Raw genomic sequence first — 26,473 nt, forward strand, 5'->3', positions numbered from 1 at the left:
AGAGGAGTTTCATCTCGTGGAGAAAGCTTAAATAGAGAGGCTAGCCTCATTCTGGTGCGCAAAGCGTTGAGACAGCACTATATTGACTCGTGTGCGTGCCAAAGCTGGCTCAAGCTGGGTAGAGGAGTTGCGGGAGAGTGCGAGACCGAGTCAATCATCTTCAAGTAATAGAATTGACAGTTTAACAATTTGCTTGGCTCGAAGAGTCTATGAGGTATATGATGTAGAGCATGACCTCTGCATGGAAAACAGGAGATGCCTAAAGATTTCCATCGACTTCAATCCCATTACGACTCTGCAAGATCCAGCTTGGTTGAACACAGAAACACAACTCAATTCCTAGTATGCACTCAATCTCCACAATTGTTACTACACCGTATCTAATGATTATCTGTCTGAAGCCATGCACTTCTCCGGCTTCTCTGGCGCGCTTGGCGCAATGTCACTCCTGTTTAGCATCGCCGAGGCAGGGTGCGCTGAAGTTGGCTCCGGCGATGGAAACAACCCACTAAGATGCACATCATACTCCATCCCGAGAGACATCGGCACTAGCGTCACCGTCGGCTTGCAAACCCTTTCGATCGGCAGAACGAATCCAACCCAAAAGACTTACGAGAAGGAGTTTTTCTTCTACGATATGAAGAACGAGGTCAACTACCAGGTGAACTTTGCTGTGCAGTTCTGGAACCCAACGACCAACAAGGTAAGCAAAAGACATGTGCCCCTCCCCGGCCATTGATGTCGGGGTGTCTACATGGAAATATGGTGAAAACGCGGAAGCAACAATGCTAATTGTCGATATTGTATAGAACGCATGGAAAACATACAGCTTGGCAGCAGGAGAGAAGTGCAACATCAGCTTTCAATCAACTTTACAGAATGTCAAGCTCACTTGCTAAGGAGCTTGCGCGATGGTGGGGAGTTCATAGAGAGAGGTCTGTTGACAACTTCTTGACTTGAGCGTTTAATGTTGATTGAGAATTATGGAGTTGCAACGGGAAATTTTACCTCAGATACCATGCGTATAGAGAATTCAGCGGAAATCAACTTGCTTTCCCACTTTACAATGGCTTAAAGTTGCTCGTCCGGCACAAGGCGTTGCCAAGTTGGAGTTTTGGTGTGGTTCTGAACTGACTCGTAGAGCGGCTGACGCTCCAAACTCAGCTGAGTTGCAGGCGTCAGCTGACGCTCCCAGCACAGAGGAAGCACAGAGAGAGGCGGCAAGGGCCGAAAAGGTGTCTTTCGGCGCTGCCGGACTATGCATCTGCCGTGGCGCTCTCCGTTATTTCGCGACATGGAATGCTCAATCAAGAGCAAACACGAAATCAATATCTTCGGGCCATGATATTCCCGTGCTGCGCGCAAGCTCCAACAGCGAGCATGAAAACGAGGCATGACCTCATTCCTTCCGGCGCAAAATACGCTCGGCGAAGTCCATGATACCATCAATCTAGGCGTTCCAGCCAACATGGCCCGACAGAACACCTTCCGAGGGACTGGACTGCCCGCTCTGCCAGCTCTGGACTGCTGCGCCGCGAGGACCCGACGAATGAGAGCACATGCTTACGAAGAGAACCCGGTATGCATCGTTCGACTTGCAGAGTCACGCTGAGCACAGCTGGGCAGAGACACCACGCAGAAAGGTTCAGATCTTCAAAATCCTTCCAACCAACGAGGGATAGCGCAAGAGTAATCAGGCTTAGTGCAAGATCTTGCCCCCATTTGGTCCCAAAGGAGCCATGAAAGAACAGGGGTTCCGGCCTTCTCCATGCCCAAAATTTGACAGTTGGGTCTTCTGCAGCTTGGAGGGAACCCCCCGGAAAATGAGAAAAATGACAGACCCGCGCCATCGGGACACACATCACACCACCAAACCGCCAGATCCGGCCGCAACACCGCACCACCCTCGAGCAGAGTCGAACTATCAACAGACAACACCGGGAAAGATGACCACGCCAACCACACCACGCTCGGGAGAAGCAGGTAAGAGGCAGGCGAGTTCGGATACATAAATGTCTTCAACGAAGATGGGGGGAAACACGATCTTAGATGCACTCCAGTCTCACATCGACCACACAAAAGCAAGCTCAACTCTTCAGTGTTTCAGTTACACAAAAGTCCACTGCAACTATTCCCCGGTTTACCTGAACCACCCCACCGTTCACACTCACACGATCTGCAACCACCTCACTTCAACCCACAACTCTCACAATGGTCAACCAACCCGCCAGAATTCCCACCACTACCCCGGCTCTTGCCAGATTCCTCCCCGCTGCCATCACCGTCGGCATTGGTAAGCCCAGTTTTCAGCCCTACCACGTCTCCAGTGAAGTCAACTAACACACCTCGCCTCGCAGTCTCCGCCGTCGCCCTGAACATCCGATCCCAGCTTAAGACTGAGTCTCAGCAAATGGATCGCTTCTTCTCTAAGTACAACAACCCTCAAAGCGAAGCCGCCCGCCAAAAGGTCTTCGAGGATCCCTCCGAGGACCCACGCAGAAGCTGGTTCAACGCTCTGGGCCGATCGTAAACCCTCGTAGCTCAGAGCTACTTCGGGAGAGATTCTTGCACATACTACCTATTCATTGCTGGGGCGTTTTCTGTTTGTTCAGGGAAAGGATGATATCATTGGCTTTGGTGGTGAAGGCGTCTTGCTTCGCTTTGTTTTGCTACTACCCTCGATGCATACAAAGAGAACATGTAGAGGGGTAATTTCTAGCTTAGACAAGTATTCGTCGGATATGTCGTTTCGATAAACAATGCCAAAGAGTTAAATCAAAGGGACCTACCTACTTCATCAATGACAGATGTAGCCATTGATATGATCATGCTCAATCTACCCACATGGTAGTATGAGTGGCCGGTCCGCACTGCCTGAGCATCGACTTTACAGCCCTCTGAAGAGAACGATAATTATGTAGGTTCTAAGAGTCAAGTCCTTGATATTAGCCGAAGATTCTGTGCATAGCTCTGATGTCACCAAGACAACTACAAACCGGCACCCCAAGACTGAAACATCTCCTCACATGGGATATCTGTCAAGGTCATGAATATCAAGAGGATGTGTACCATACGAGACATTCTCTACGCGCCATGTAATTACAGATATCTTAGTATCATGAGAATCCCAGCATTCAAAGTCAAGCAAGAATCAAAGTTATGTGAATAAGACTTATTGGATTGATCGTTATTCTAGCTACCATCCCAATCAACTACTTTATTATAGCTCAAGGAGAAAACATGGTCGTGCCTAATATTATTGGCACCCACGGTTCCTTCATGCTATGACTGACCATATCATAAAAGGTTGATTTACGCGCCGTTGCCGTTGTAGGCAACGAGGTTGGGGCTACCGGACAGGGTGCCGGTGACGCGGCCGGAGGTGCCGAGGGCCTTGATGCGGCTGGTGACGGCAGCAGGGGTAGAGAGACCCTCAAGAGCCTGAAGGTAGACGGCAAGACCGGCAACGTGGGGGCAGGCCATGGAGGTACCGCTGATGGTGTTGGTGGCAGAGTTGCCGCCGATCCAGGCAGAGAGGATAGAAACACCAGGGGCGAAGATATCGACGCCAGCACCGTAGTTGGTGAAGGAGGCCGGGCGCCAGCTGGAGTCAATGGCGGCAACGGTCAGGGCGTTGGGGGCGTTGGCGGGAGACTGGCTGGAGACAGGGAGGGGGTTGCCGTTTTCGTCTCCGTTGCCGGCAGCAACGACGGAGAGGACGCCCTGGGTGTAGGCGGCCTGGATGGCGGAGGTCCAGGTGGTAGAGGCGGGGCCACCGAGGGACAGGTTGATCACGGAGCGGGCGGCGCGGGACTTGGAGGTGATGTCGTTGACGGCCCAGTTGAAGCCGGACAGAATGGAGGAGGTGGTGCCCTGAGCGCCCTGGAAGACCTTGACGGAGATGATGTTGGTCTGAGAATGGGATGTTAGTATCAATTACGCAAGAAGCTTATAGGAGTGAAACTCACCGACTTGGCAACACCGTAGGTAGAGCCACCAATGGTACCGGCGACGTGAGTGCCGTGGCCGAGGGTGTCAGTGTGGGTGCCGGTGAAGGCGTTGAAGCCGAGGGTGACACGGCCACCGAACTGGGTGTGGGTGGAGATGACACCAGAGTCAACGACGTAGGCGTAGGTGTTGGCACCGGCAGAGGTGTCGTAGATGTACGAGGTAGAGCCGGAGGTCTTGTGGGAGATGGATCCCAGACCCCAGGGGGCACCAGACTGGGTGGTGAGGGCACGCTCCTCAACCTCGAAGTCAGAGAGGTACATGTAGTAGTCAGGCTCGACGACGGCAACCTGTATCATAGTGTTAGAGGTATGCTCATGTGATATCTTGAGTGGCTGATATTCGTCAACTTACGTCGGCGCTGGCCTTGATCTCCTCAATGGTAGCCTCATCAAACTCGCCAGAGTAGGCGTTCCAGTTGCTGATGTTGAAAGTGTTCTCAACACCGACGGTGTCACGCTTGCTCAGGGAGCGTCTGTGGACGTCGGCGACCCAGTTCAAGTGGGACTCGACGCTGGCAGCGGCACCCTCCTTGAGGGTGACGATGTACTTGCCAGGGGCGGCCGCGGGCTCAGCGCGTCTGTTGACGGCAGCGGGGGCGGCGAGAACTGCCGGGAGCAGAGCTCCGACGGCGAGAGCGAGGCGGCGAAGGGAGGCCATTGTGATGATGAGGGGAGAACCGAGGAGGAGAAGTGATCAGAGGAGAGCGGATGGGGCTGAAGAGACGAAAGATGAAGATAGGGCGGATGTCGTGTCCATCTTTATACTGGATTTCCAAGATATCGACGGAGGCTGAGATGAATGGAGTTGCTGTCGATTCCATTCTTGATATTGCGCATATCGGTGTAGTATCTTGCGTGATGTCCCGCCAAGCCCTACGGTCTCCAGCTTGGAGCTGTCAAGCTTCCTAAACTGGTCCTAGAGCGAGAGGTGCCAGGTACTTGAGCAAGGAAAGTTGTGGGTTCCCCGACTCCATGGGAGCACGCGAGAACGAACATGCTTGTTTAGGAGCTATTACCTTCCAGAAAGCTAAAGCTGACCTACTTCCTTACCCGCTGTTTTCAAGCGCGCCGAGCTTTTTGGCTCAACTTCCTTGTCTCAGGCCTCCTCCCCGGTTGATATCTGGGAGTTGGATCTTTTGTCATGTTGTCAATGTGGTTCTGGCCGGGTTTAAGCTCCGACTACGGCAGCATAGTCAAGCGAGAAAGGGGTCCCGAACTTTACGCCGATGGATCGAACTTCAAAGAACATCAAATCTGATTATCTAAGGTGAATGAGAGGACCGACCACCACTAGCCCCGCGGAGGCAGAATTGTGGTTGGCTGGAGGCATGAATTGACTCGAGCTGACTTACCATTGAATGAGACATTGGAAAGGGTTTCCGGCTCTTGATTTGCTTGGGAGTTGTTTACCAAGACCGTCGGAGGTTACCTTAACAGAGGAGCCATATTAGTTCAACTTATGCTTAATGTGGAAGGTCGCGTGTTGACATTGGTTGGGCCACCCGATGTAGGGATTACGAACTGACCAGGACTTAATTAAAAAGCTACGCAAACTCCACACGCGCCCTAACCTCTTCCCGCCTGCCACATCCGTCCTGATTTCCGACCATAGAGGGGGTCTTGCAATAGACTATCTGGAGGCGGGAGATCCCCATATGGCCCAATTGCCGACCAAAGAGCACTGGCATCGCGGTCTAAACTAGAAAGCTGCCCCGATGCGGTCTTTGATCAGCGAGGTTCAGGTACAGGACCATGCGTGATGGTGGGTGAATGGTCTGGGGCAGAATATGCGGGTAAGCGCTGTTGCATTCGAGGAGGACATGGACTCTGGCGCAACTCTGCAGCTGCGGCCTTCTGTGTTGAGTGAAGACACCAAGAAATGACATATTGCCTTTTCCCACAACCTCGTATTCCTATCGATCGTGTGGGTTCGCATTCTGGATTCGACGTCGGAAGATGAAAACCGACATGCAAACATCTAGATTGGTGAGTAACCTTGAGGCGAGTAAGACGATGCGTTCATCCCACGTCTGCGTTGGCAGCCAGCTTCCTGAAATGATCATCAAGCCTGTTGATGAAGGTGTCCTCCCATTTGGAAATTGGCGCGTGCGAAGGCGGTGCTTTTCCGTGCTGGCTTGTGGGGAAATGCGCTCGGATTTCTCATTCAGGCTGTTCAATACGTGCGGCGATGACAGTGGCCATGCCAGCTTCACTGATGCTACTGGATGCTCCGCCCAAGAGCGCGCCAGTTAGAAGCGAATAGCGCCCGACTTCCCCTGTGCTGATAGTTGATTAACGCTGCGGAGTCTTCGCCAAGAGCCGCAACTAGGAAGCTCGGCTTGCTTCGTTGACTGGGGTCAACTGCCGTTTAACGTTTGACTAATTCAAGCGAAGGAAGAGGGGCGCGTCTGGACGGGGCCTCTCGGGGATGATAGTGAAGTCAAGTGGCTGAGGGATTGAGGAATCTAGGGGCAGCGAGAGAAGGAGGGAGAGGAAAAGGCCGGATGGGCTCGGTGCCGCCCGATCGCGTGACTCGCGTAATCATACTCAATGGCAGGCTTCATATTCAGCAGTAGCAAGCAGGATATCTGCCTCTTTCTCGTCCGTGCAACGTATCTCTGTCTTCCTCTCTTGGTCTTCTCGTGAGGTTCCGGGTTAGCAATCCCCCCGTGCGGGCCGTGGGCGGCGGCACCGGCAGAGACATTGATGAGGCTTGAGAAGAAAGAACGTGAGGGGCAAACGAGAGATGACGGCATGCCGCATGCCCGTCTTGGAACCAGCGGTGGATGTTTTCCGTCCCGGCCATAGCTTCCCCTGATATTTCTCGGCACTGCGCAGACATCGCAGATATTCTGGGGCCAGGCCGGTACGGTGGAGGGAAATAGGAAGGAGATAAATTACCTAGCCGCGCTAAGGGGTATTCGCTCAGACTCCGCTGATGTGGCATCACAAAGGTCGGCCATTCGAAAAGAGCTTCTTGGACATCTTCCCACGGTAGTCTCGCGGGGGGCCGAGGTGTCGTGCTCGGATTCGATTTTCCCACTTATTCACTGGGACTATTATGCAGCTAGATCGTCTGTTCTGCCTTTTTGATGTCAGCGTAGTTTATGTTAAAGTACAGAACCACAACGGCCCGGTGGGTTGAATTCGAGAACCACATAGTGCGTCCATGCGTGGCATGTGAAGACTCCATCGATCCTCGAGGCCCCATTTGACGAGGTCCATTTCCAGGTTGCCAAGCAACAGGCTCTGTGGGGCCGATAGGGACTGGGTTCGTATTGACACCGGCTTGGCACAGATATTACAGTGTCAGCATGTTGCTGTGCAAGAAGTTGAAGTCATCACGACCTTGTGTTTGGGTTGAAAGCTCCCAAGCTTCATAGTGTCGTCCATGAGGCTCTGCAAGACTCTCGGATCCCGGATCAACTGTTCGTTTCTGAAGCTAAGGTAGAGAATAAGGTGCATGTAACCTGCGGTACTGGTGGGTTGCACTGCCTAATCGGGCAGGCTGATGTCTGGGACTCTGGGAGCAAACCGATAACCTCCCACATGCCGGCTAACCAGACGGCCCCCCCAGTCGCTGTATGCAATGCGACGATAGATCCCACTGGGTGAAAAATGCTTCAGTGACCACGAAGCCAAAGATACATTCTCAATGCCTGAAGAATTCGAGTCGCTGAACTGACTATGGTCTCAACTGGAGCTCGTTTCTCCGTGCGCGAGGCTCATTCTTTTGAGTATAATCGGCAATTCATTCCTTTACACAATGCGCCTATTCTACGAGAAACGCGACCGCGTGCAAAGCTTGAAAATGCGCCTGAGGAGAGTTCTTGAGTATCGCGGCGGAAGATAGGAAATTTCTTACAGTTAGCAACCCCATGTCTAGGGCGCTGTGAACAGCGCTGCGCTCTATCCGCATTCTGCAATCTGCCAGACTACTGGGATTACAATAAAGGAAGCCGCCCTATCCAGAGAATCGGGTCAGAGCACACTTCTGGCAACCTCTTTTTAGCCTTACAAGATAAGCTTGCATGCGTGTCGCGCCTTTGACTGGGCCCCCAGCGTCGGATTGCAGGCATTCACTCTAGATCTCGATTACTGATCCCGGCCGAAGTAGACAAAATTTGAATTGATGAGCAAGTTTCGAGCAAATTCGATATTGAAAAGGCTGCGTGACTATATGATTTACCTAGTATGGTGCAAGTAGAATAGAACGAAACTTGTACACTTCAATCGCTTAGGAACAAAACAAACGTAAAGGACATTCATAAGTGGTCAAAGACAACTAGAATCTGGATCGCCAGTCAGATAACATAAGATATTGACGTATTCCGCATACCTCGATAGTTGTATCGGTGGCTTATTAAGTCCATCTGGGATATTCTGTAGCAATGAATCAAAGTAGTCAACTCCATGTCGAACGTTTGAAGATATCCCAAATATAGTCACCAAATTTAGTTGAGAGCTTGTTGTCAACACTAGACGGCATCATCTATTATATTCTTGGAGTCTGAATACAGGCTTGTTGATATCTAGAATTCTGAGCTTGACAACAATGCAGTTCAAGTCCACGAACACTTTGCTTTCGGTAACTGCTTGGTACATTTGAAGATGCTCAAACACGAAGCAGCCGATAATCCTCGGACAGAATCCCATAGTCCATCTTGAGAGGTTCTTTGGGTCTTTAATATTATATGGAGGCAATCTGAATCTCGTATTTACTCTTTCAGGCGGAGGCATCCGCACCCGAAGCTCCTTTGAGGTTGTCTTTGGTGTGATTACTTGCGTTACCCTCGAGCTGAATAAGAAAGTCAGAAGTCAATAAATCACCTCGCTCGTAACTTTGTGAGTCTTGAAAGGCACTTAACTTACCCCAATGAGCATGCGCTTATCTCCAGGTACAATCATCTCGAAGCGATCGTTTATGATACCGTACTCGAAGTACCCTAGTCGGGCAATTGGATTTGTCTTGGAGATATCAATCCTCCCATCCGTCAAGACGCTGTCATCAATATGAACGCCGACAACTTTGCCAAAAATAACATCGACAGTTCCCATTGGCGGTTTCCCGGGAAGGCGCACTGTCTGCATATACTCGCACTCGAAGCGGACAGGCGAATCGGCAACCATGGGGACGGACGTCTTCAGACTCTTTGACCAAGTCTTCTTTAGGCCAGCTCTCTCAAACTCGTCCTCGTTGGGGCCGATGGCTTCCGCCGAGATGTTGACGCTCTCCCGGAGGGGGTACGTTGCGAGCTGCCAGCAGAAGCTTCCGGTACGCTCAATGTTGTTGACGGTATCTTTTCGGTCTTCAGCGTACGTTTGGTTCGCGCTGAACATGACCATGGGCGGGTCAAAGCTGACGTTTGTGAACTGGCTGTAGGGAGCTAGGTTGTGCTCGCCTTCGGGTGAGACGGATGAGATCCATCCAATCGCACGAGGTACTACGCATGCCTAGACACGTATGTTCAGCGGGAAAGTCGATAGCGTCTTTTGGGATGCGATTGGCAACTCACTTTAAATGGATCATATGGTAAACCGTGATCATCAACACCGGGCTGGTAAAACATTGTAAACAAGGTTGTGATAGTCGAAAAAATGCTCAATGAACTCTAAGCGTGAAAGGTTACCCGAAGATCGAAAGTTCAGTGACTCTATGTAGTTTACTTCTTGGCAACTTATAACCAAAGTCAGGTTGAAGTCCGAATTTCCCTTGGTCGGTGAAGCCAACTGATGAAGTGAGGGGTCTATTGAACTCCCGCCGTCGTCCGACACTCGGAACCGTTTGACGTCACTGGGTCGGAGTATTCGGCGCTTCAGTAGCTGCGCTTTCGGACAGTTCGGGCCCAATTTCACATGCCCACTTGCCGATTTGCCGTAATACCTGACTGAGAACCAAACAACTGTCCACCGTAAAGACGGAGTGAACCCTTGAACTATCTTGTTTGTAGACTTTCATCATTTTTGCTTGCTCTTATTTCATCATGATCGCTAGCCTGTGCGCAGCTTCCAACGGCGTGAATGCCGACTCAAGTATTCAACACACAGCACCAGGGACCACGGAACAATCCCCAACAAGCAGTTTCACATGACCTAAGGCGTGGTGCCATCGAACATCGTAAACCTGGTAGTACATCAAGTCTCGTGGAGGTAGGTAAAATCAAGACTGATTTATAGTGGTATCTTAAGTAAGCGCTACTAAGTTCAAAGAGTCGGGCGACATTTGACGGGATAGTAGATATACCCTGCAAGCCCTCATCGGCAACAACTCGTCCTCTTAACCATCTAGGCCACCCAAGCTTGAGGATCGACGGCTCTAGGCTTCGGAGTAGCTTGTGCCGTAGCGGCGGGCGATGACACGGAGCTGGTGGACCCGCCGGAGGTGGTGTCGACGATACAGTCGCCCTTGGCCCCGGCTTCGACCTTTGTGCACTCGTCGTTTGTAAATCTGGAGGGCACCTTGACGCACAAGCCTGCGCTCTCAATCTCTCCACCCTTGGAGGTACACAGGCTTGAGATACCTTCCAGGCTTACGTCAAAATTGCTTGCACTCGCGCAACGGCAACGGAAGATCTCTTGGGAGACTGCTGCACTGTAAGTCGGTTAATATGTGCATTTTTTCAAAATACACAGCGAGTGTACTTGCCCCAAGAAGGCCACGGTCATTGTAAGGACGGATGGCTTCATATTGAACGCTCGAATTGATTGTTGAAAGATAAAGATGTAATTCGAATGCTGGGTTCGGAAGAGAATGTTTGTTTCTGTATCAAAGTGGGAGGTGGTGTTTGGCTGCTCGAGAAAGTCGAGACTCGAGAAACTATTTAGGCCGGGCCTGGGGTATTTATCCCACATGAACCGATTTGTTATCGGATGGGTCTTCGGTTTGCTGCATTACCTACATTGCACTTCACGTTCTCGATGTCGTAAGACTTGGGCGCAGCTGGCTGGGTGCATCACCAAGCACAGCATTGACTGACTCGAACCTTGTAGCCAGAGCAGCCAGAGACTGCTTCTAGAAGCCGGTGCTGCTAACACGAAACAGGAGCTGCCCTGCTGATGCAAAACTGACTTTCGAGCTGCGGGCCAATGCATACTGTCTTCGTTACTAAAATAAAGTCTGAAGCAACTGGAAGGGCACCGGTACCCAAGTTTTCTCATACTTGACAGCGGGCGTCGGACGATCCACTTGAGTAGAGTCGTTCACTCGGCGGCGCTCTTGGCAAGGCGCTGGCAAGCTGTGCTTTGCATCCCGAGGCCACCAGCGATCGTCAGAGACGTCCTTGGTACAGCCTGGAAAGTGGAGTTATTTGAACTCTAATCTTATGAATAAAGGTCGAGAAAGGTGATGATGTGACAACTGCAATATAGCCGAGACTTTGGAACAAGCGGACTTTCTGATTTTGACTTCCGTGCCAAATTGCATCGTTTGCCGAAGGACATTCTCTGCCGAGGCGACAACCATATTAAAGTATTCGCCAAAAGTGTCAATTGATGACTTTCATCACCACATCCACCAGTGCAGAATTTTGATAGAGAGCTTGATCAAGTACGTGTATCTTAGTTCGCCTGGCACAAACCAGAGCCTTTGGCGTCTAGACGGCCATGCTCTATCACCCAGGTGTTTCATGTTCTGAGTCCTGCGTGCGGGGCCGGCCACCCCGACATGGAGGCTCCGGCAAGCTTGGACAGAATCTGTAACTTGCTCTCGGCGACGACCGTTTTTATGCTGCCGCATAATATTATTCTCTCTTTGGCCCAGTTCCTCAGCGAAGTAACTTACGTGCGTAAATTAGTAGTCATTGAACCCCATCGCGCCAACTTTGGTCTAGTCGAATCGGTCATGTTGACAAAACATGGAGTCAAGAGGGATTCGATTTCAAGCGGACTTGCGACTACACGGTGTCAAATCAGACATTTCATTGAAGGGACAAAGATTTCGGAATAAATAGACTTGAGGTGGCGTAAGTAAGAGTGACGGCTAGGCAAAGAGAGTTGGGGTGTATTCCAGCATGGGCTTAGAATTGTTGATGACGGGGTATAGCAATAGTGGATAACTTTGTGTTTAGATGCCAATGCTTTACAAACCGCTTGATAGATAAATCGAAAGTCTATACTTAAGATCTGTCTATAGTGCTTTTGCTTGATATGTGAGGGGGTCATGTCAGTCTCGTAGGCGGCTGGTTGACATCTGCAGTCCGCCTGTTGCCACAAAGAGAATCTGTCTATTGCATCGCTATGTGAAACAGGGAGTCCGTCATAGATTAACATGTAAGTTGCATTTCAACCATAAATGAAAGGCTCACGCCGTTTGGGCAGCCAGTCAATTCAAGATTCGTCACGTACGCTTGCATTGTGATTGACGCCGATGCGTTTAGCGGAGGCCCCTTCAAACTGGCCTCCCGGTTGAAAGAGGTGTGGATGATATCCGTCTCGTGGTAGCCCAGCGGCATGTTGATTAGATAGTTGTAGGCATGCCTTCGCAGAGCATTAATGAAAAAGTCGTTATCATTGCTGATGAACCAAGCTTCGGCATTCGGTGCAGGTGTGCCTTCGAAGGGCATTCCTCAGTACCATTGAACACCGTGAAATATAAGTTCAACTCAGTCAAAAGAGCAACTGGATCTTGATTCAGTAACTTGTGATTTTGTGCAGATTAATTCATTCAGGATCAAGTTCTCACAACCAACACTTAAACGTATCCACGCTGTATTATGCAACCTGAGTAATAGGTATCCAGGGATGAGAATATATGGACATCCTGTCGAGGTATGTGACTGCTTCCAGCGGCTCCGATCCGCTCACTCATGGTTATTGTCCTCTACAACATGCGCATGCGTTTCCAACGCAAGTTTCTCTGTCTTCCGAGCCACCTCTTCGGTCAGTCTATCCTCGTTGCCATCAAGAATGACTGCAGTCTCTTCCAGGCTCATCTTTCCTGTTTCCACAAACAGGAAATACACCACCACAGCCTCAAAAGCCAGCCACACATCATACGTGATGTAGTACTTCCACTTTGAGTTCGTCACACCAATCGGGTTGGCGTACTGGTTAAAGATCAACGCCAGTGCCACGAACAAGTTGTAAAGAACCAAGCCTTTGGCACGCAAGTTGAAGGGCAGAATCTCCACGACGTAGGTGACCTGGAGCGCGCCCCATCCCACGGTGAACGTGACGTTGTACAAGAAGATCATGGCCAAGACACCCTTTGCGAGGCCCGGGGATCCTGCGCCAGTGAGGTCGGTTTGCTTTTCATATGTTGCTTGAAGTGCTGTCCAGATGACGTAGCACACGAGGGATCCGATAGTCGAAGCGAGAAACATCGTTCGGCGGCGGAAACGGTTGACGAGAACGGAGGCGAGGAGACCCCAGAATAATCCCCACAGAGTGATGAGGGCGTTTATTAGCGTCTGCGTGTCTTGGGAAGTATACCCGATCGAGTTGAGAATCAAGGTCAGGTAGTAGCTGATCAGACCGTTGCCGCTCCTATCAAGATAGACTCAGATGGTGATGAATAGGCGAGGTAGCGAAGCGTATGACTTACCACTGTGAGAAGAAACCGACAGCAAGAATGATGAAAAAACGGCGCCGGTTACCTGGTGTCTGGAAGAAAGCCATGTACGACGTAGTCCGCGATGCTTCCGCCTCCAACCTCAGTGCCGTCCTAATTTCCTCCATCTCCAATGGAACGATGAGGTCAGAAGCATCGCCGTTGGCGTGGTACTTCACCAACAGCTTCTCGGCTTCCGCATCCCTCTCTTTTGAGATGAGCCATCTCGGAGACTCTTCGATAAAGAAGCACAACCCGAGCTGCACCACGCTCGAAAGTCCCTGCAAGATCGAAGGAATCCTCCAAGCCCACGTGTTCCCGATCCGAAATGTACCAAAGGTAATCCACGCGGCGCTCAAAGCTCCCAATCCCCAGAGAGAATTGTAGATGGATACTAGCGGCGCTCGCTGGGACGGGTACGCGAGCTCCATGATCATAAGAGGCGCGGCGGTGATATTGAGCGCGAGGCCGAAGCCGAGAACACCGCGAGCAACGATGAACATGGCGACGTTCTGGGCTGCGCCTTGGAGGGCGACACCGATAAGGAGGATGGAGGCACTGACTAGGAGGGCGGGTTTGCGTCCGAAGCGATCGCAGAACCAGGCGCAGAAGGGGAGTGCGAGGAGCTGGCCCACGTTCTGGATCGCATTCAGTCTTTCTGATGTTAGGGCAGACTCAGCGGTTGATGAATGAGAATACTCACAGTCCCAGCTCCTGAGCTCCAGGGTTATTGAATGATTCCTGCCATGTGTCCAGAGACTGGAGGCCATTCATCATTGAGCCATCGTAGCCGGTTGCGTAGCTCGATACCAACGAAAGCGCGATGACACAGTTGAGCTTGACGATTCCCGAATTTGAGAACCAAGCGAATGCCCCTCTTTTGTTCGCGATAGCAGCGTCAACAGTAACGGGGATACCGCCGGCCGGCTCAGTTGTTGCGGCAGCGTTTTGCGACATTGCTGCGGTCGAAGAACGAGACATTGCCTATCAATCGAAGACACTCAACATGGCAGAATCCCGTAGGGACGGGGAATACGGTGTCGTTATTATGCTACGAGCTCCGAGATAATAACAAGCCAAGCCCGATCCGTTCGTATCCCACTCGGCTCCCGATAGCAGGCTCGATGTTACTATGTCCGGCCAACCTCCGGGCCGGAGTCACGTAGGACATTTCACAGAGTAGAGATTGTTGGGGTCGTGTAAACCTCAGTCTGCCGATAGGAGCTCCCGAGGGGAGATCAGGAGATACCGGCGGGGTTTTCTCAAAGGATCCATGGGCTCGGGTAGGCAGCGCCTATCAGCCACTGGCGAGATACTCGGGCGAAATGCGTCCGAATCAGGAGCGACGATAGATATGCCGCTGGTAACATGACCTCTGTAGAAGTGGAGGCTGTACCATCCCCTCGGAGACTAGGTTCTTCACTATCGAATCACGCAGCTATACAAGCACTGGATATCGGGTTTGCCCCAGCAGCCTCTATGATCTTCCCGACGTTTATCCCCGGCTCTCATATGGTGTCATTCCCGAGACCAACGCGTGGTTCTTGGATCTCACCCCGCAAACCCGTTTACCTAGACTCCGCCCAAGCGCAGCTCACTAAGACCAAAGTTGGGGTATGTAACCTCGCCCGGGGTACGGTGATGGTCCACCGGTTCCGGCCCGGTTCGGACCGGGGTTTGTAGAGCTGAAAATGGTATCTGTGATTGGTGGACCTGTAGAGAGGCCAGGGAGGCTAGGAGCAGTTCGGTCGAGGAAGCCTGAGTGAGGTTGGCGTGAGGGGTTGATGATGGTGTTTCTTGATGAGTGGTGATCTACCCCCGGCTAGGTGCTCGCGTGTGAACGGAATAATTGATCAATTCCCTTATGGACTTGCTGTGATATCCACTATGTGATCGCTGAGGGTCACTTTCGGTATATAGTAGCTGGCATGAGACGGCAGGGAGATGGATACGTCAGGTTAGAAAATGTTTCCCGGCTTTGCTCCGTACTTCTCATCGCATTCCTACAAGCACCATGCATCTCAAGTTAGCTGTCGCTTCGCTTGTGGCCTCTGGCGCAACGCTAGGGTCCGCCGCGGCCAGCAAGCCAAAGCTTTCCGCAAGTAAGTAAACGCCAGAGACATAGAAGAAATCTAGGATATCAAGTAGGTGGTCCAGATTGACTTACACTACTGTTAGATGCCCAAAGTCTATTCGACTTCTCTATGGGGGTCCAGGACTCCAGATGGGACGACTCGTACAACCTTATTTGGTACCAAGACAAGGGTCCGTGGTCCGTCCGCTTCACGGCTTGGTACACGGCGGGTCTGCTCCATCGCAATGAGGGCGACGACGTGGAGAACGCAAAGGCGGCGATTGAGAACATGTCAGTCGGTTGGATGAAGAGTTTAAGAGTGGCTGAGAGTGCTAATTTGTGGACTACGATGCAGTTTGGCGAGCCAGATGACCTCGGACTACGAATCGGCGTGGTATGGCACTTTCAAGCTGTCGCCCGACGAGCCGGACCCAACGCCGGATTCTGAGCTGTACCCTCCCAAGATCTATGTGAGCATAATCTAAGTGCAAAAGCGGTGGTTGCCAGCCCAGACGCAGTCCGCTGACCACAGATCTAGACTACTTACGACCCAAATTGGAGAGAATTTATAGGGTGAGTCTTTGGACACATTGAAGGAGTCCAACATCATGGCATTTGGAAGGGTTCGAGGACGTACAAGGATCCAATGATACTAATATGATCCAGGACTCAACTAGTACAAGACGTCGAACTTTACTCTGATCTCCTGGGCGCAGACCTCGTCAAGAAAATTGAAGATGCGCTCGAGATCCAAGCCATTGGCGCAATGAGGCGCAACGGTAGCTACCCCGAAGGCGATAACCTCATACTGGGATACTCCAACCCGGGCCTCATGCGTGCCCTTACAGTAGGCTGGATCGGCGCCCGTCGCAGCAACGCAACCTTTATCAACTTCGCAAACACTCAAGGATCCCAGCTGCTTGAGCTCTTCAAGTCTAACGGCTCAAATACCCTTGGGGAGTACAATGCGCCAAACTACTACGGCATGGACGTTTGGGCTCTAGCCGCCAACATCGCCTATGGTCCCCGCAACGCAACACTGACGAAGAACGCCGAGTACATTCTGACGAAGCTGTGGGATGACATTGCAGCGCACTACAACCCCTACCTGGGCAACCTCGTCGGCCCTTATGACCGCGCTTACACCCGCGATATGACCAAGCACTCATCCATTCTGCCCATGTACTGGTGGGCCGTCTTCGGGCGCGAATACGGGCCTCAGCCGCCCAAGGGCGAGGGCGATTTGCTGTTCGATGCAGCTCAGGGCGCGGCGATTGCGCTGGTTTCTGACACAGTGGCCCGGCACATCTCCAACAGCACAGCGGCGGCGCTCAAGGCGAAGGGCCCCTGGGCCGGCGAGCGCAGCATCACGCGCGAGGTCAAGGAGAAACTGGATTCGGACGCCACGCGCACGACGACGTCGTGGGTTAGCGCGCCACTCATGATCGGTGGACAGGAGCTTGCGGAGACCAAGAACCGCGGGGATCAGTTCGTGCCGGCGATCGTGCACTGGGCTTCGGACCCGTTGCACACGCCGTACCCGTACATCGGCTTCTTCCTGCTATACCCTTCGGCATCGACCATTTCGGCCGTGGCGGGCGAGAGGTCACTCAGCGTGTCATATCCGAACAGCACGCAGGAAGGGTCTGATATTTTCACGTTTGCGCTATCCGGGATTCCGCCTTCGTGGACGCTGGGCGGGAAGACGATTACCGGATTGGAAGAGCTGCCGTGCCTGAGCGTCAATGTTTCGGCCCCAGGGTTGGACAAGCTGCCGATTTCCTATGGGCAGCAGTTGAGAAACCACTGGTATTATAACGTGTCTTACGCGGTTCCTGCTGGGTTCGAGGGTGTTCCCCGGGTTGATTTGACGATGGAGTATACTTGTGACATCTGAGCAGAGTTGTAGACGAGGTATTATCGGGAACATGGTCCTTCGACCGGATGAATATTAGTAATTGAGTTGAGCGCGCGACAGAATGTACCAGGACATGAGGTCCCTATGGCTAGCTGCCACGCCACCTTGTAGAAGCAGTTGGTCAAGCCCCTCGATTTCTGATGCCATGATTGGGAAGCAGCATTAGCTAAACGAACTGAACCTGAGAGAACTGTCACATTAATATCTTCCAGAGACGCGGGATCTGTACCCGTGACCATGTGAAAGTGTCCCAACTCTTAGGAATGACTGTGCAAGTACTGCATTATGCCAATCTTCTCGTCGACTACTGTGGTAGGTAATTGATTCTGCTACTCAAGAAAATTATGATGCAGATTCAAAGTCAATTGATGTCATTTGGAGATTTGACTTTGCTGGACCGCACGCTAGAAGCCACGGTAGCGACGCTCCGTTGGTGCCTCGGGGCCATCCGTTCTTTTGGTTTGAGGCTTCTTCAGCCGCTGAAGTGAGGCTCAGTATTCACATTCGCGGTTAGTGTCACTCTGAAAGTTCCCAAGTTGAGGACGACGTTTGGGTTCTCAGGCCGAGATTTGCCCTCGTTTGCTTTGCTTTGATTTGATTTCTTCACCCCGACTCACCGCCGATTCGTATCGATAGCTATATTAGTCTCATCTTGAGCTAAAATTTGCCCTGTGAGACCCTGGCCAAGGCGCCCCTTGTTAGTTTCAGATTGAGTAAGCCAGATTCAGGTCGCTGGCTTTGGAAAATCCAACCGAAAACGATTGCAAGGCTCTCTCCTCCTGTCCTTTGAAGACTTGAGAGTCATCTTGGATTCTTCAAGAGTCTTGTGAACCAGTCGAAAGAGTCTAGGAGTTGACAGTTGTTCGCTTAACAAAGGATGGAATCCCAGTGGTTCAGACAAAAACATGGCAGCAGGGGAGCCAAAGGAAGCGCACCCCGACGGCGCCGATTAACCGCAGCAGATCCCTGGAAACATCTCCACTGTTTGTCTCAGTTTGGCGTCTCGTCTCCCTTAAGAGAAAAAGAAGCTTTGACGCTCGTGTCACAGAGGAGGCAAAGGACTGGAAGAGCGGTAGAGCGAGGGCAAGGGACTCGAGAAGCGTGGCATTTGGGCAGACAGCAAACACGGCGGCTCCCCCTCCTGAGCGTAGCGCGCCCCTCCGATCCTTCCGATCACCGTACTAATTTCCACCCTTGAAGGAGCTCCTTTTGAGGCTTTTGGGAGGCGTTCGTTGATGGCGGCCTTATCCTCTTTGTGGCTCTTGAAAGTCTAAAGTTCGACCACGTCGCCTCCGTTAAGCGCCGGCCGTCACTTTGTCTTCCTTTGTTTCTTTGCTGCCTGTTCGGGATCTTCCCACCCCCTGAGAGCTGAGAGGGAAAAGACACAGCCTTGCTTTTCCACACGTCATCTGTCAGCAACTTTTGGTCGATTTTCAATTCAGACCCTTTACATTATTCACTCAGTCAATCGCACATACGTACTCATATGTACTCATAGACTGACTCTGTGAACGCCTAATCTGAGAGAGAACACGCCCTGGGAGGTGTGCGAGAGACAGACGAGGCGAGAGGGCCAAGTGAGGGATCGGTGAAGGTTGAAGACAGAATGGGCGCCGGCGATGGTCCCCGCGTCGGGGACCGCCCATTCAAGGACATGGACGACGACTATGACGCGTCGTCGCGCCGGAGCGCCGACGAGGAGGCACAGTTCCTAGCCGAAGGAGAAGAAGGCTACGAGCTCGAGGAGAGCACATCCAGCACGCCCTCGCTGCTCTCGCAGCAAAAGTTCGGCCCTCACGTCCCCCACAAGCGGCACTGCCTCGCCGGACCTCAACCGCCGCGCGTACATACCATCCGGCCCGTCCTGCCCGCTGTCCAGGAAGCGCCGCCGCGTCTGCTGGACCTCGTGGCGCCGACGCCGCGCCGAAAGGCCGTCGTCGTTGCCGTGTTCCTGGCGCTGTGGGCCGTCGCCTTCTCCATTCCACTCGCGTCGTCCCGGGCGATCAGGGATGGGCTCGGTAAGGATGTCATTAACCTGGACTGCGGCGACACCCTTTGGCGCTTCAAGAATGGGTGCGGGCTTGACGGTGCCGATTGCAGGCCCTTTACGAACTCTTCATTTTCTTTCAGGTGTCCGGCAAACTGCATGGCTCACAAGTTGTTGAACCCCCACGCCGTCGGTGACCGGGAGATCGTCTACCAGCCGCTGGTCGTAGGCGACGAGATCTACCGCGGCGACTCCATGATTTGCGCTTCAGCGATCCATGCAGGCATCGTGACGGACCTGAGCGGAGGCTGCGGCCGTCTTCATCGTGTCGGCCAGCACGCAAGGTTCAATAGCACGACTAAGAACGGCATCGAGACCGTTCCGTTTGACTCGTACTTCCCGCTGTCGTACAACCTCACTTCGGACCCGTCCCTTCAGTGCGGCAAGCGTGACCCCCGCCAGGCTCTTCTACCGACATCCATGTTCTTCACCTCCATCTTCTCCCTCTTCACGACGAGCCCGGCGTGGCAGTTCTTCGTCTCCTTTGTCGGCATCTTTGCCCATGTCAGCTTCGGCTCCGATCCGCCCACAGCATCGCGGCACGCTGCCTCCGTCCTGCCGGATCGTATCTCCAAGTTCACCGGCCGTCTGCTTCCTGCACTCTTCTGCGCCGCCGTGCTCTACCGACTCTGCGTCAGACGAACCCTCACAGATGTGAGGGCCCAGTTCGAGAAGACGGCGCTCTGGTTGGGAGGGTTCTGGTTCGGCGCGCTGTCGAACTATACATTTGGATGGATGCCGATCCAGCGCCTCACGGCACACGACATTGAGCACCAGCCTGGCGCCAAGCCCGCGCTGGCTCTCATCCTGATCATCCTGACCTTTGTGATGGCCAAGCAGGTCTACTTCTTCTGGCTCGAGGGGAGACTACCTCGGTTTCTTGCGCTCTATGCGCTTTTCCTGGCTGCCGTCATTGTCGGCGTCTCAATTCCGGGCGTGGACCTCCGCGTGCACCATTACATCATGGCATTCTGTCTGCTCCCTGGTACCAGCATGCAGACGCGGACGTCTCTGTTCTACCAGGGGATGCTGCTGGGCCTCTTCGTCAACGGCATCGCGCGATGGGGCTTCGACTCGGTTCTTCAGACGCCCGATGAGTTGCGCGAGGACGGCCCCTTCAACTCGCTGCTCCCGCAAATTGCGAAACCAATCTTCTCCACGGGCTCCTTTGAGCCCAGTGTGACCTTCAGCTGGCTCGTACCGCCAAATATCGCCAACGAGTTCGACGGTATCAGCGCTCTAGTCAACGACGTCGAGCGGTTCCGGTATTATTTTGCCGATGGCCCCGTCCACAACGAGTTTGTGTGGTTGAGGAAGGCCAAGATGGTGCTTCCCGAGTATTTTAGATTTGCGTACACGAAGGACGGTGTGACGCTAGACTATACACAGGCCGGGACCTGGTTCTCGAACGGGTCGTGGGTGATGCCTTCATAGTAGACTTTAGCATAACATTTGCATGACCGGATAGAATGGAAGGGGGCGTTTAATCGTGGCTACTTTGTTTATTGGGGAGCGACATGGATCCTACAAGATAATCAATCACATCTTAACAAGCATCTTCAAATTCTTGACATGAAGTCAATCGTTAAGAAAGCAAGGGTTCGTTGATACATATAAGCACCAGTGACATTGTCCTGCATGAAGATACTTTCAGCCCCTAGGTGCGAGCAGCCAACCAGTTTACCCCTCGATCTGAGTGCTACACTGCCCAATTGACTGCCTTGAGGGCCATCCCAAAACGATTTACGAGCGCCCGACGCGTACTGTTGAGCTGTTTCTCACGGTCTTTCTCTACTCCGTCCACCCATAACCCGCGCGGGATGATGGTGTCATTGAGCGCCCCACAAACGCTAATGTAACGCGTCGGCTCGAGTATCCTTCCCTGGTTCCCCGTCTCTAGTGACCGAAGCCGAAGAAAGTTCCAAGAAGCCGGCCGAGTGAGTTAGGTGTTCTCCAGACCCGCCGACCGGCTCCAACCGAACATAATCTTCAGAGAGCGAGAGTCTGACAATCTGGGAGGAATTAGGCTGCATTTTACTACTTAATGACTCACCGTCACGACATTCCTTCAAAGTGCACTTTCTTAACTTAAAACTGAACTCCAATCCTCTCATTCAAATTGACAGTACTCCCTGTATTCTTCCTACCGGGCTTTGACTAAGGATTCAAAAAGACAGTTCACCACTTTGATTGGGCGCGCAAGAGGTAGTGTCAGCACAATGTCAAGAGCCAAAGTCGAATTGATCCCTTGGGATCCCGAGTCCCCAGACCACGTCACAAGAATGACAGATCAGAGAATAGCATGCGGCTGGGCTTCGGATCTAGTGCCGCAATGGCAGGAGAACCAACGAACCGGATTCAAGTGCATCTACTGGCTTGTAAGTCTATGCTTTCACAAAGGGGGTGCTATTCGAGTTGCCAAACACAGCAATTTATTGAGACTGGCGCAACTCTCCTCCATCCCCATAATGAACGTCGTGTTCTATAGCAGTGCATCCACTAACCGCGCTCACAGGTACTTGCAGATGAGGATCCTGAGCGAGAAGCAAGGCTGGCAAAGCACATCGCCGAATACCCCAAAGTCAGTTCAATCCAATCCCATTAAACCTTCTCTCGTGCGTGCATCAATGCTCACATTCATCCCATAGGAGAAGAATTCCATTCTAGACACAGCAGCATCCATCAGCGCAACCCCGCGAACCCCAACAGGCGCGTCCTTCCACCCTGTCGGCCACATCTCTCTCGACATCGACAACCCCGCCGCGGCGCCCCTCAATCTTCCGATCCCCAAGGATAACGTCTACTGGATCAAGAGCCTTTACGTTTCATTCGCACTGCAGAGCTGCGGTATCGCCAGAGCCGCCATGGACTTGGTCGAGAGCATGGCCACCAGTGAGCCGCTCTGCGCAAGGACGCTCATGTTGGATACGGTCTCTAAGGAGGACCAGTTGAGAAAGGTGTCCATGGTTGTGGCGCAGGGAAAACTTCCGCCGGTGAGTTGACTCTGCTTCCTTTAACATCGTTGCGAGTTGTAGACGACTGACATAATGGTTTCACGTAGACGCCGACGCATGCATGGTATGAAAGGAGAGGATATAAACTGATCCACACCATCAACAACTTTTACGGGTTCCCGGAAAAGGATCCGGATGGCAACTTGCTCATTCGAAGAACGGTGTTCTTACGCAGAGATCTCGTCTAGCGTATTATTCTAGATAGGTACTCGGCGGGTACATGTGAATAGATCTAACTCCGGATACAAATGTCTATAACTTGCAGTAGTGAGCCTTTAGTCGGTCTTTTCGGTGTACCCAGGCGCCCCCTTCCCCTTCATCTGCATGATCGCCTGGCCTCCCGGCTGCCCGCCAATCACGCTCATCTTCATCATCTTCTCATAAAACGGCACAGACTTGTCCCAGCTATCGGTAGCCAACACGCTCTTCCTCAAATACGGCATCGGCTCGAGCACCTCCTGCACGCATCCCACGAGCCATCTTCCCAGGCCTTTGCCTTGGAGCGTGGGGTCAACCCACACGTCCGTGGTGTAGGCAAAGGATACAAAGTCGGTGACGACACGCGCGAAACCGATTAATTGATGGTACTCCTTCGTCTCGGTGCCGCTGCTGCCGCTGGATTCTTTTTGAGAAGTGGTGGTGTCGTAGAGGCCGAAGCAAAGTGAGTTTTCCAGCATTTCTCTCACGAAGGACTCTGGTATGGCTTTGGTCCAGTAGACGGCTTCCGACGCGAATGCAGCGTTGAGTTGGGTGACGGAGACGAGAGATGCATCTGTCGAGATGAGGTAAGAGTCTCTCGTCCAGCGGCGATCCCGCATTTCGGTGCTGGGTGAGGCCATGGTTGAGGCGTGTATATCGGAAAGATGTTATTGGCGGAGCGCGTGGGTAGATTGTGTAAATTGCTTGGAGTTGCGCCTTTCGAATGACAAGTCCCACAGTAGGGCATTCGTTATCTTTTGGAATTCCACGAAAGACGACGAATAAAGGATGGTATGAGTCGTGAAAACTCAGCTAGGCTGAGAGAAAACTGGCCATGTTATATGTGTATTTGCTATCTACAGAAGGAACTTTGGTACGTGACTCAACTCGGCTCTCGATCCGGCCCCCGGTATCGACGTTGGATGGGCCCCACATTGGCAGATGGTCTCGGTCAAACTGTAAGTACAAGCAAGCCGAGGCCGATGTGGAGAGGATTCAAGCCGGATCTCAGAAGCTAGTAGGCAATTAACTTTCAAAGAAAAGCTGAGGAATATTCTACTATTCGAATTTATCAAATCCTGTAACGAAATCGTAAAGATATCGCCGATGATCATAGGGCACAGCAGAAACCAATCCAGCGTATCGGGCGTATCTCAGATATAGTGTGCTTGAGAGCACGCCGTGGGTGCCAAGTGCTTCTGCCACTCAAACATAAGAGTGTTAAGCGTGACTCATCGGATTATACGAATACGAATGCGCGCTTCCAACTATAGGGGAAAAATACTTAAATAAGAAAGCACATTCCTCCAAGTGCCCAAATAGCAAGTGTGAATCGTCATACTTGATATCGTGACCGCCGTCGCCTCGGGTCATGAGTCCTGTCGCGGCTCCTCTCACGACTCCTCTCACGGCTCTTGCCACGGCTTCTATCTTCATAGACTACGTGCTCCTCTGGTGTCAGAAACTTGGTCTCATAATAAGCCTTCTGAAAATGCCACCACACTCGCCAGCCAATCACGATGGCGATGGTCAAGGGCAAGCTGACGGCCCAGTAGATCCAAAACTGTGGCACGACGGTGGGCTCGGCACCGCCGTCATCGCCGCTTGACGATGAAGCTTGCCAGTTGAAAAAGGACATGCTAAAAATTGTCTGTCGAGAAAACTGGTCAGCGATGCTTCGTGACTATGTGCCAGCAGTGCTAGGCACCTCAAGAGTCAAGACTAAAGGCAGTCCAACGACATGGTAAGACTTACGGCTACAAAGGTCGGAGGAAGAAAAACCATCGTCACCACTGCCATTGTCTTCATAGCTGTGCTGTCCATTCCGGCTTGCGCTGCGACTTGCCCGGCTTGTGTCGATTGCTGCATATTGAGGCTATTCCCGGCTTGGGCGATGAGATTGTAGAGCTGACGTGCGTCAAAGGTTAGCGATGATGGATGACTTCACTCTTGATCCTCACTGGTTCGATGTCTTTCAAAATTTCTTACCACGTTGAATTGAAGTTCCAGCCTGGACTGCATCCTGGTTGCATATGATGAGATAGACTGCGCATCTCGCTCCAGAAGGTCGATGAAGCCGCAGAGCTGCAGATCTGCCTCCAGGGGCGTATGCGCCTCGCGACGGTGAACCTTGACGTCGTCATTGACACGGCGGAGAAACTTGACGTACTCTTCGTCCCACTCGAGAGTCTCCTTCATATTGATTACATCAGTGGCCGTGGTGCTAATCCGTGCGGTCGTGTGAATCCTCGGCTTCTCGCCCAAGACCATAGCCTTCACTTCTTCCACAATGCGTTGATCCTGGACGGTTCTCCCGGAAAGCCGAGCTGTCTGGGTGACCCCGATAGCCTTTTCAATTTCCGCTGTCATGGAGCTCAGCTGCCTTCTCATGTCCTCTGCTCTGGTCAAATGCCGTCGGAGGAACAAGGTGGGGAGAAGTAGGGGATGAGACAGGAGTCTCCGTGATGACTTGAGTATCTCCTGAATAGCTTCAATGTGAGGTATAATCGGTTTCTTGGTAATTTTTAACTTGTTGGAGAAGATGTCCCAGCCGTGAATGAAGGCAAGAGTTGTGCGGGTCTCAAAATTGTGGGACATTGCCATGCCTAGATTCCCAAGCTGGAACATCTGAGGCTGCTTTATTGTTAGGACTGGAGCAGTACGTTATCAATTGATCACTCGCGTATACTGGAAATGTTCTTATATTGCCCGTACCTAATGCCTCGAGCGAGGTCGACGGCCGACCGCTCAAATTTTCTTTGAATTTCAGATGAGCGTGTTGGGTGCCTGCGTTCCCCTCCAATATCGGTAGAGACACAGATGGTAGCCCAATTACGTGTTCGACCGAAACAAAAGATTTACGGCTCATAGCGAACTCCAGAGGTCGAAATCCTAAACGTTCGCAGAGCAGTATACGGACTTGTGCCCTTGGACGGGACTGTCGACCTGCTGGTGAAAATTTGCCCCTTTGACGAAGCCAATCATCAACTTCGAAGTCTTCCAGAGGCCCAGCAAGAATGGGCACCTCTTCAAAATCGCCTTTTGAATAGTTTCTAATCAGCATGGTACTTGCTCTTCAGCGTGGCGCAAAGAGGAAGTTGAGATCATACCATCCTCCCACGCTTCCAAGTACGCGAGGTGTCCATCTCCTGGAGACCATTGTGACCGGTCTTTTCGCTCCAAAATCTCGCGACGCTCCGAGTCAAACATTTAAAATGACGAGAATGGGGCAATTGATGCACAGGTTAATGCAGCCTGACGTTCATCACGATTGAGGTCAGGACGGAGCCTGATGATAAACTTCAGTCGATGTTACATGTGCATGATGTGAGATTTTGGGACAGGTCTAGGTGCCCTGAATAACGTGCATAATCCCCTACTTCTGGTATCTCGTATCTGCAGAGAAACAATGTGTGCGCCCACGAAATAGATGAGACGATGCCATCACAACAACTTGATAGAATCATATAGACTCATATGCTGTTGGCACTAGACGGAGCTGAAGCTGCGGATAAGCGTCTAATAGTCCATGTCTCTCTACGCATTGCCGCACACTGTAAGGATGTATTGAGTGCTTAGCATTGCATGTTGCTCCACCTTAGTTTGTTGCTCCATCGAACCGACAAGGTGGGAACATAAATCCTTCCTCATATCACGCGAGGAAA

The 26,473-nt window shown here is 52.1% G+C and overlaps 11 protein-coding genes across 11 annotated transcripts; 5 read left to right on the plus strand and 6 right to left on the minus strand.

Annotated features, from left to right (window-relative positions):
* Positions 1–403: 403 nt before the first annotated feature.
* CABS01_10061 (uncharacterized protein) lies at positions 404–899 on the plus strand (the record flags this gene model as incomplete). The annotated part of the gene is made up of 2 exons (XM_060543417.1): positions 404–703; positions 810–899. 2 exons carry the CDS (start codon positions 404–406, stop codon positions 897–899), a joined length of 390 nt encoding a protein of 129 aa, XP_060399598.1.
* A 1,312-nt stretch (positions 900–2,211) lies between these two features.
* Positions 2,212–2,530, plus strand: CABS01_10062 (uncharacterized protein; the record flags this gene model as incomplete). The annotated part of the gene is made up of 2 exons (XM_060543418.1): positions 2,212–2,293; positions 2,358–2,530. 2 exons carry the CDS (start codon positions 2,212–2,214, stop codon positions 2,528–2,530), a joined length of 255 nt encoding a protein of 84 aa, XP_060399599.1.
* A 782-nt stretch (positions 2,531–3,312) lies between these two features.
* Positions 3,313–4,668, minus strand: CABS01_10063 (subtilase; the record flags this gene model as incomplete). Its single annotated transcript, XM_060543419.1, has 3 exons — positions 3,313–3,912; positions 3,969–4,298; positions 4,363–4,668. 3 exons carry the CDS (start codon positions 4,666–4,668, stop codon positions 3,313–3,315), a joined length of 1,236 nt encoding a protein of 411 aa, XP_060399600.1.
* Positions 4,669–8,736: 4,068 nt separating this feature from the next.
* CABS01_10064 (flavoprotein oxygenase) lies at positions 8,737–9,580 on the minus strand (the record flags this gene model as incomplete). Its single annotated transcript, XM_060543420.1, has 3 exons — positions 8,737–8,808; positions 8,883–9,464; positions 9,527–9,580. 3 exons carry the CDS (start codon positions 9,578–9,580, stop codon positions 8,737–8,739), a joined length of 708 nt encoding a protein of 235 aa, XP_060399601.1.
* Positions 9,581–10,295: 715 nt separating this feature from the next.
* On the minus strand, positions 10,296–12,571 carry CABS01_10065 (carboxylesterase; the record flags this gene model as incomplete). The annotated part of the gene is made up of 2 exons (XM_060543421.1): positions 10,296–10,602; positions 12,354–12,571. The coding sequence occupies 2 exons, from the start codon at positions 12,569–12,571 to the stop codon at positions 10,296–10,298; spliced, it is 525 nt and encodes a 174-aa protein (XP_060399602.1).
* Positions 12,572–12,808: 237 nt separating this feature from the next.
* On the minus strand, positions 12,809–14,514 carry CABS01_10066 (uncharacterized protein; the record flags this gene model as incomplete). The annotated part of the gene is made up of 3 exons (XM_060543422.1): positions 12,809–13,493; positions 13,552–14,211; positions 14,261–14,514. The coding sequence occupies 3 exons, from the start codon at positions 14,512–14,514 to the stop codon at positions 12,809–12,811; spliced, it is 1,599 nt and encodes a 532-aa protein (XP_060399603.1).
* A 1,057-nt stretch (positions 14,515–15,571) lies between these two features.
* CABS01_10067 (uncharacterized protein) lies at positions 15,572–17,528 on the plus strand (the record flags this gene model as incomplete). Its single annotated transcript, XM_060543423.1, has 5 exons — positions 15,572–15,659; positions 15,736–15,922; positions 15,987–16,101; positions 16,170–16,204; positions 16,298–17,528. The coding sequence occupies 5 exons, from the start codon at positions 15,572–15,574 to the stop codon at positions 17,526–17,528; spliced, it is 1,656 nt and encodes a 551-aa protein (XP_060399604.1).
* Positions 17,529–19,155: 1,627 nt separating this feature from the next.
* Positions 19,156–21,030, plus strand: CABS01_10068 (LCCL domain-containing protein; the record flags this gene model as incomplete). The annotated part of the gene is made up of 1 exon (XM_060543424.1): positions 19,156–21,030. The coding sequence occupies one exon, from the start codon at positions 19,156–19,158 to the stop codon at positions 21,028–21,030; it is 1,875 nt and encodes a 624-aa protein (XP_060399605.1).
* Positions 21,031–21,815: 785 nt separating this feature from the next.
* On the plus strand, positions 21,816–22,798 carry CABS01_10069 (uncharacterized protein; the record flags this gene model as incomplete). The annotated part of the gene is made up of 4 exons (XM_060543425.1): positions 21,816–21,974; positions 22,112–22,177; positions 22,245–22,589; positions 22,658–22,798. The coding sequence occupies 4 exons, from the start codon at positions 21,816–21,818 to the stop codon at positions 22,796–22,798; spliced, it is 711 nt and encodes a 236-aa protein (XP_060399606.1).
* Positions 22,799–22,885: 87 nt separating this feature from the next.
* CABS01_10070 (acetyltransferase) lies at positions 22,886–23,449 on the minus strand (the record flags this gene model as incomplete). The annotated part of the gene is made up of 1 exon (XM_060543426.1): positions 22,886–23,449. One exon carries the CDS (start codon positions 23,447–23,449, stop codon positions 22,886–22,888), a length of 564 nt encoding a protein of 187 aa, XP_060399607.1.
* A 695-nt stretch (positions 23,450–24,144) lies between these two features.
* Positions 24,145–25,436, minus strand: CABS01_10071 (uncharacterized protein; the record flags this gene model as incomplete). Its single annotated transcript, XM_060543427.1, has 3 exons — positions 24,145–24,492; positions 24,564–24,716; positions 24,798–25,436. The coding sequence occupies 3 exons, from the start codon at positions 25,434–25,436 to the stop codon at positions 24,145–24,147; spliced, it is 1,140 nt and encodes a 379-aa protein (XP_060399608.1).
* Positions 25,437–26,473: the final 1,037 nt, after the last annotated feature.

The sequence above is a fragment of the Colletotrichum abscissum genome (assembly GCF_030869225.1).
Source record: "Colletotrichum abscissum strain IMI 504890 chromosome Unknown Scaffold_25.1, whole genome shotgun sequence".
Taxonomy (NCBI): Eukaryota; Fungi; Ascomycota; class Sordariomycetes; order Glomerellales; family Glomerellaceae; genus Colletotrichum; species Colletotrichum abscissum.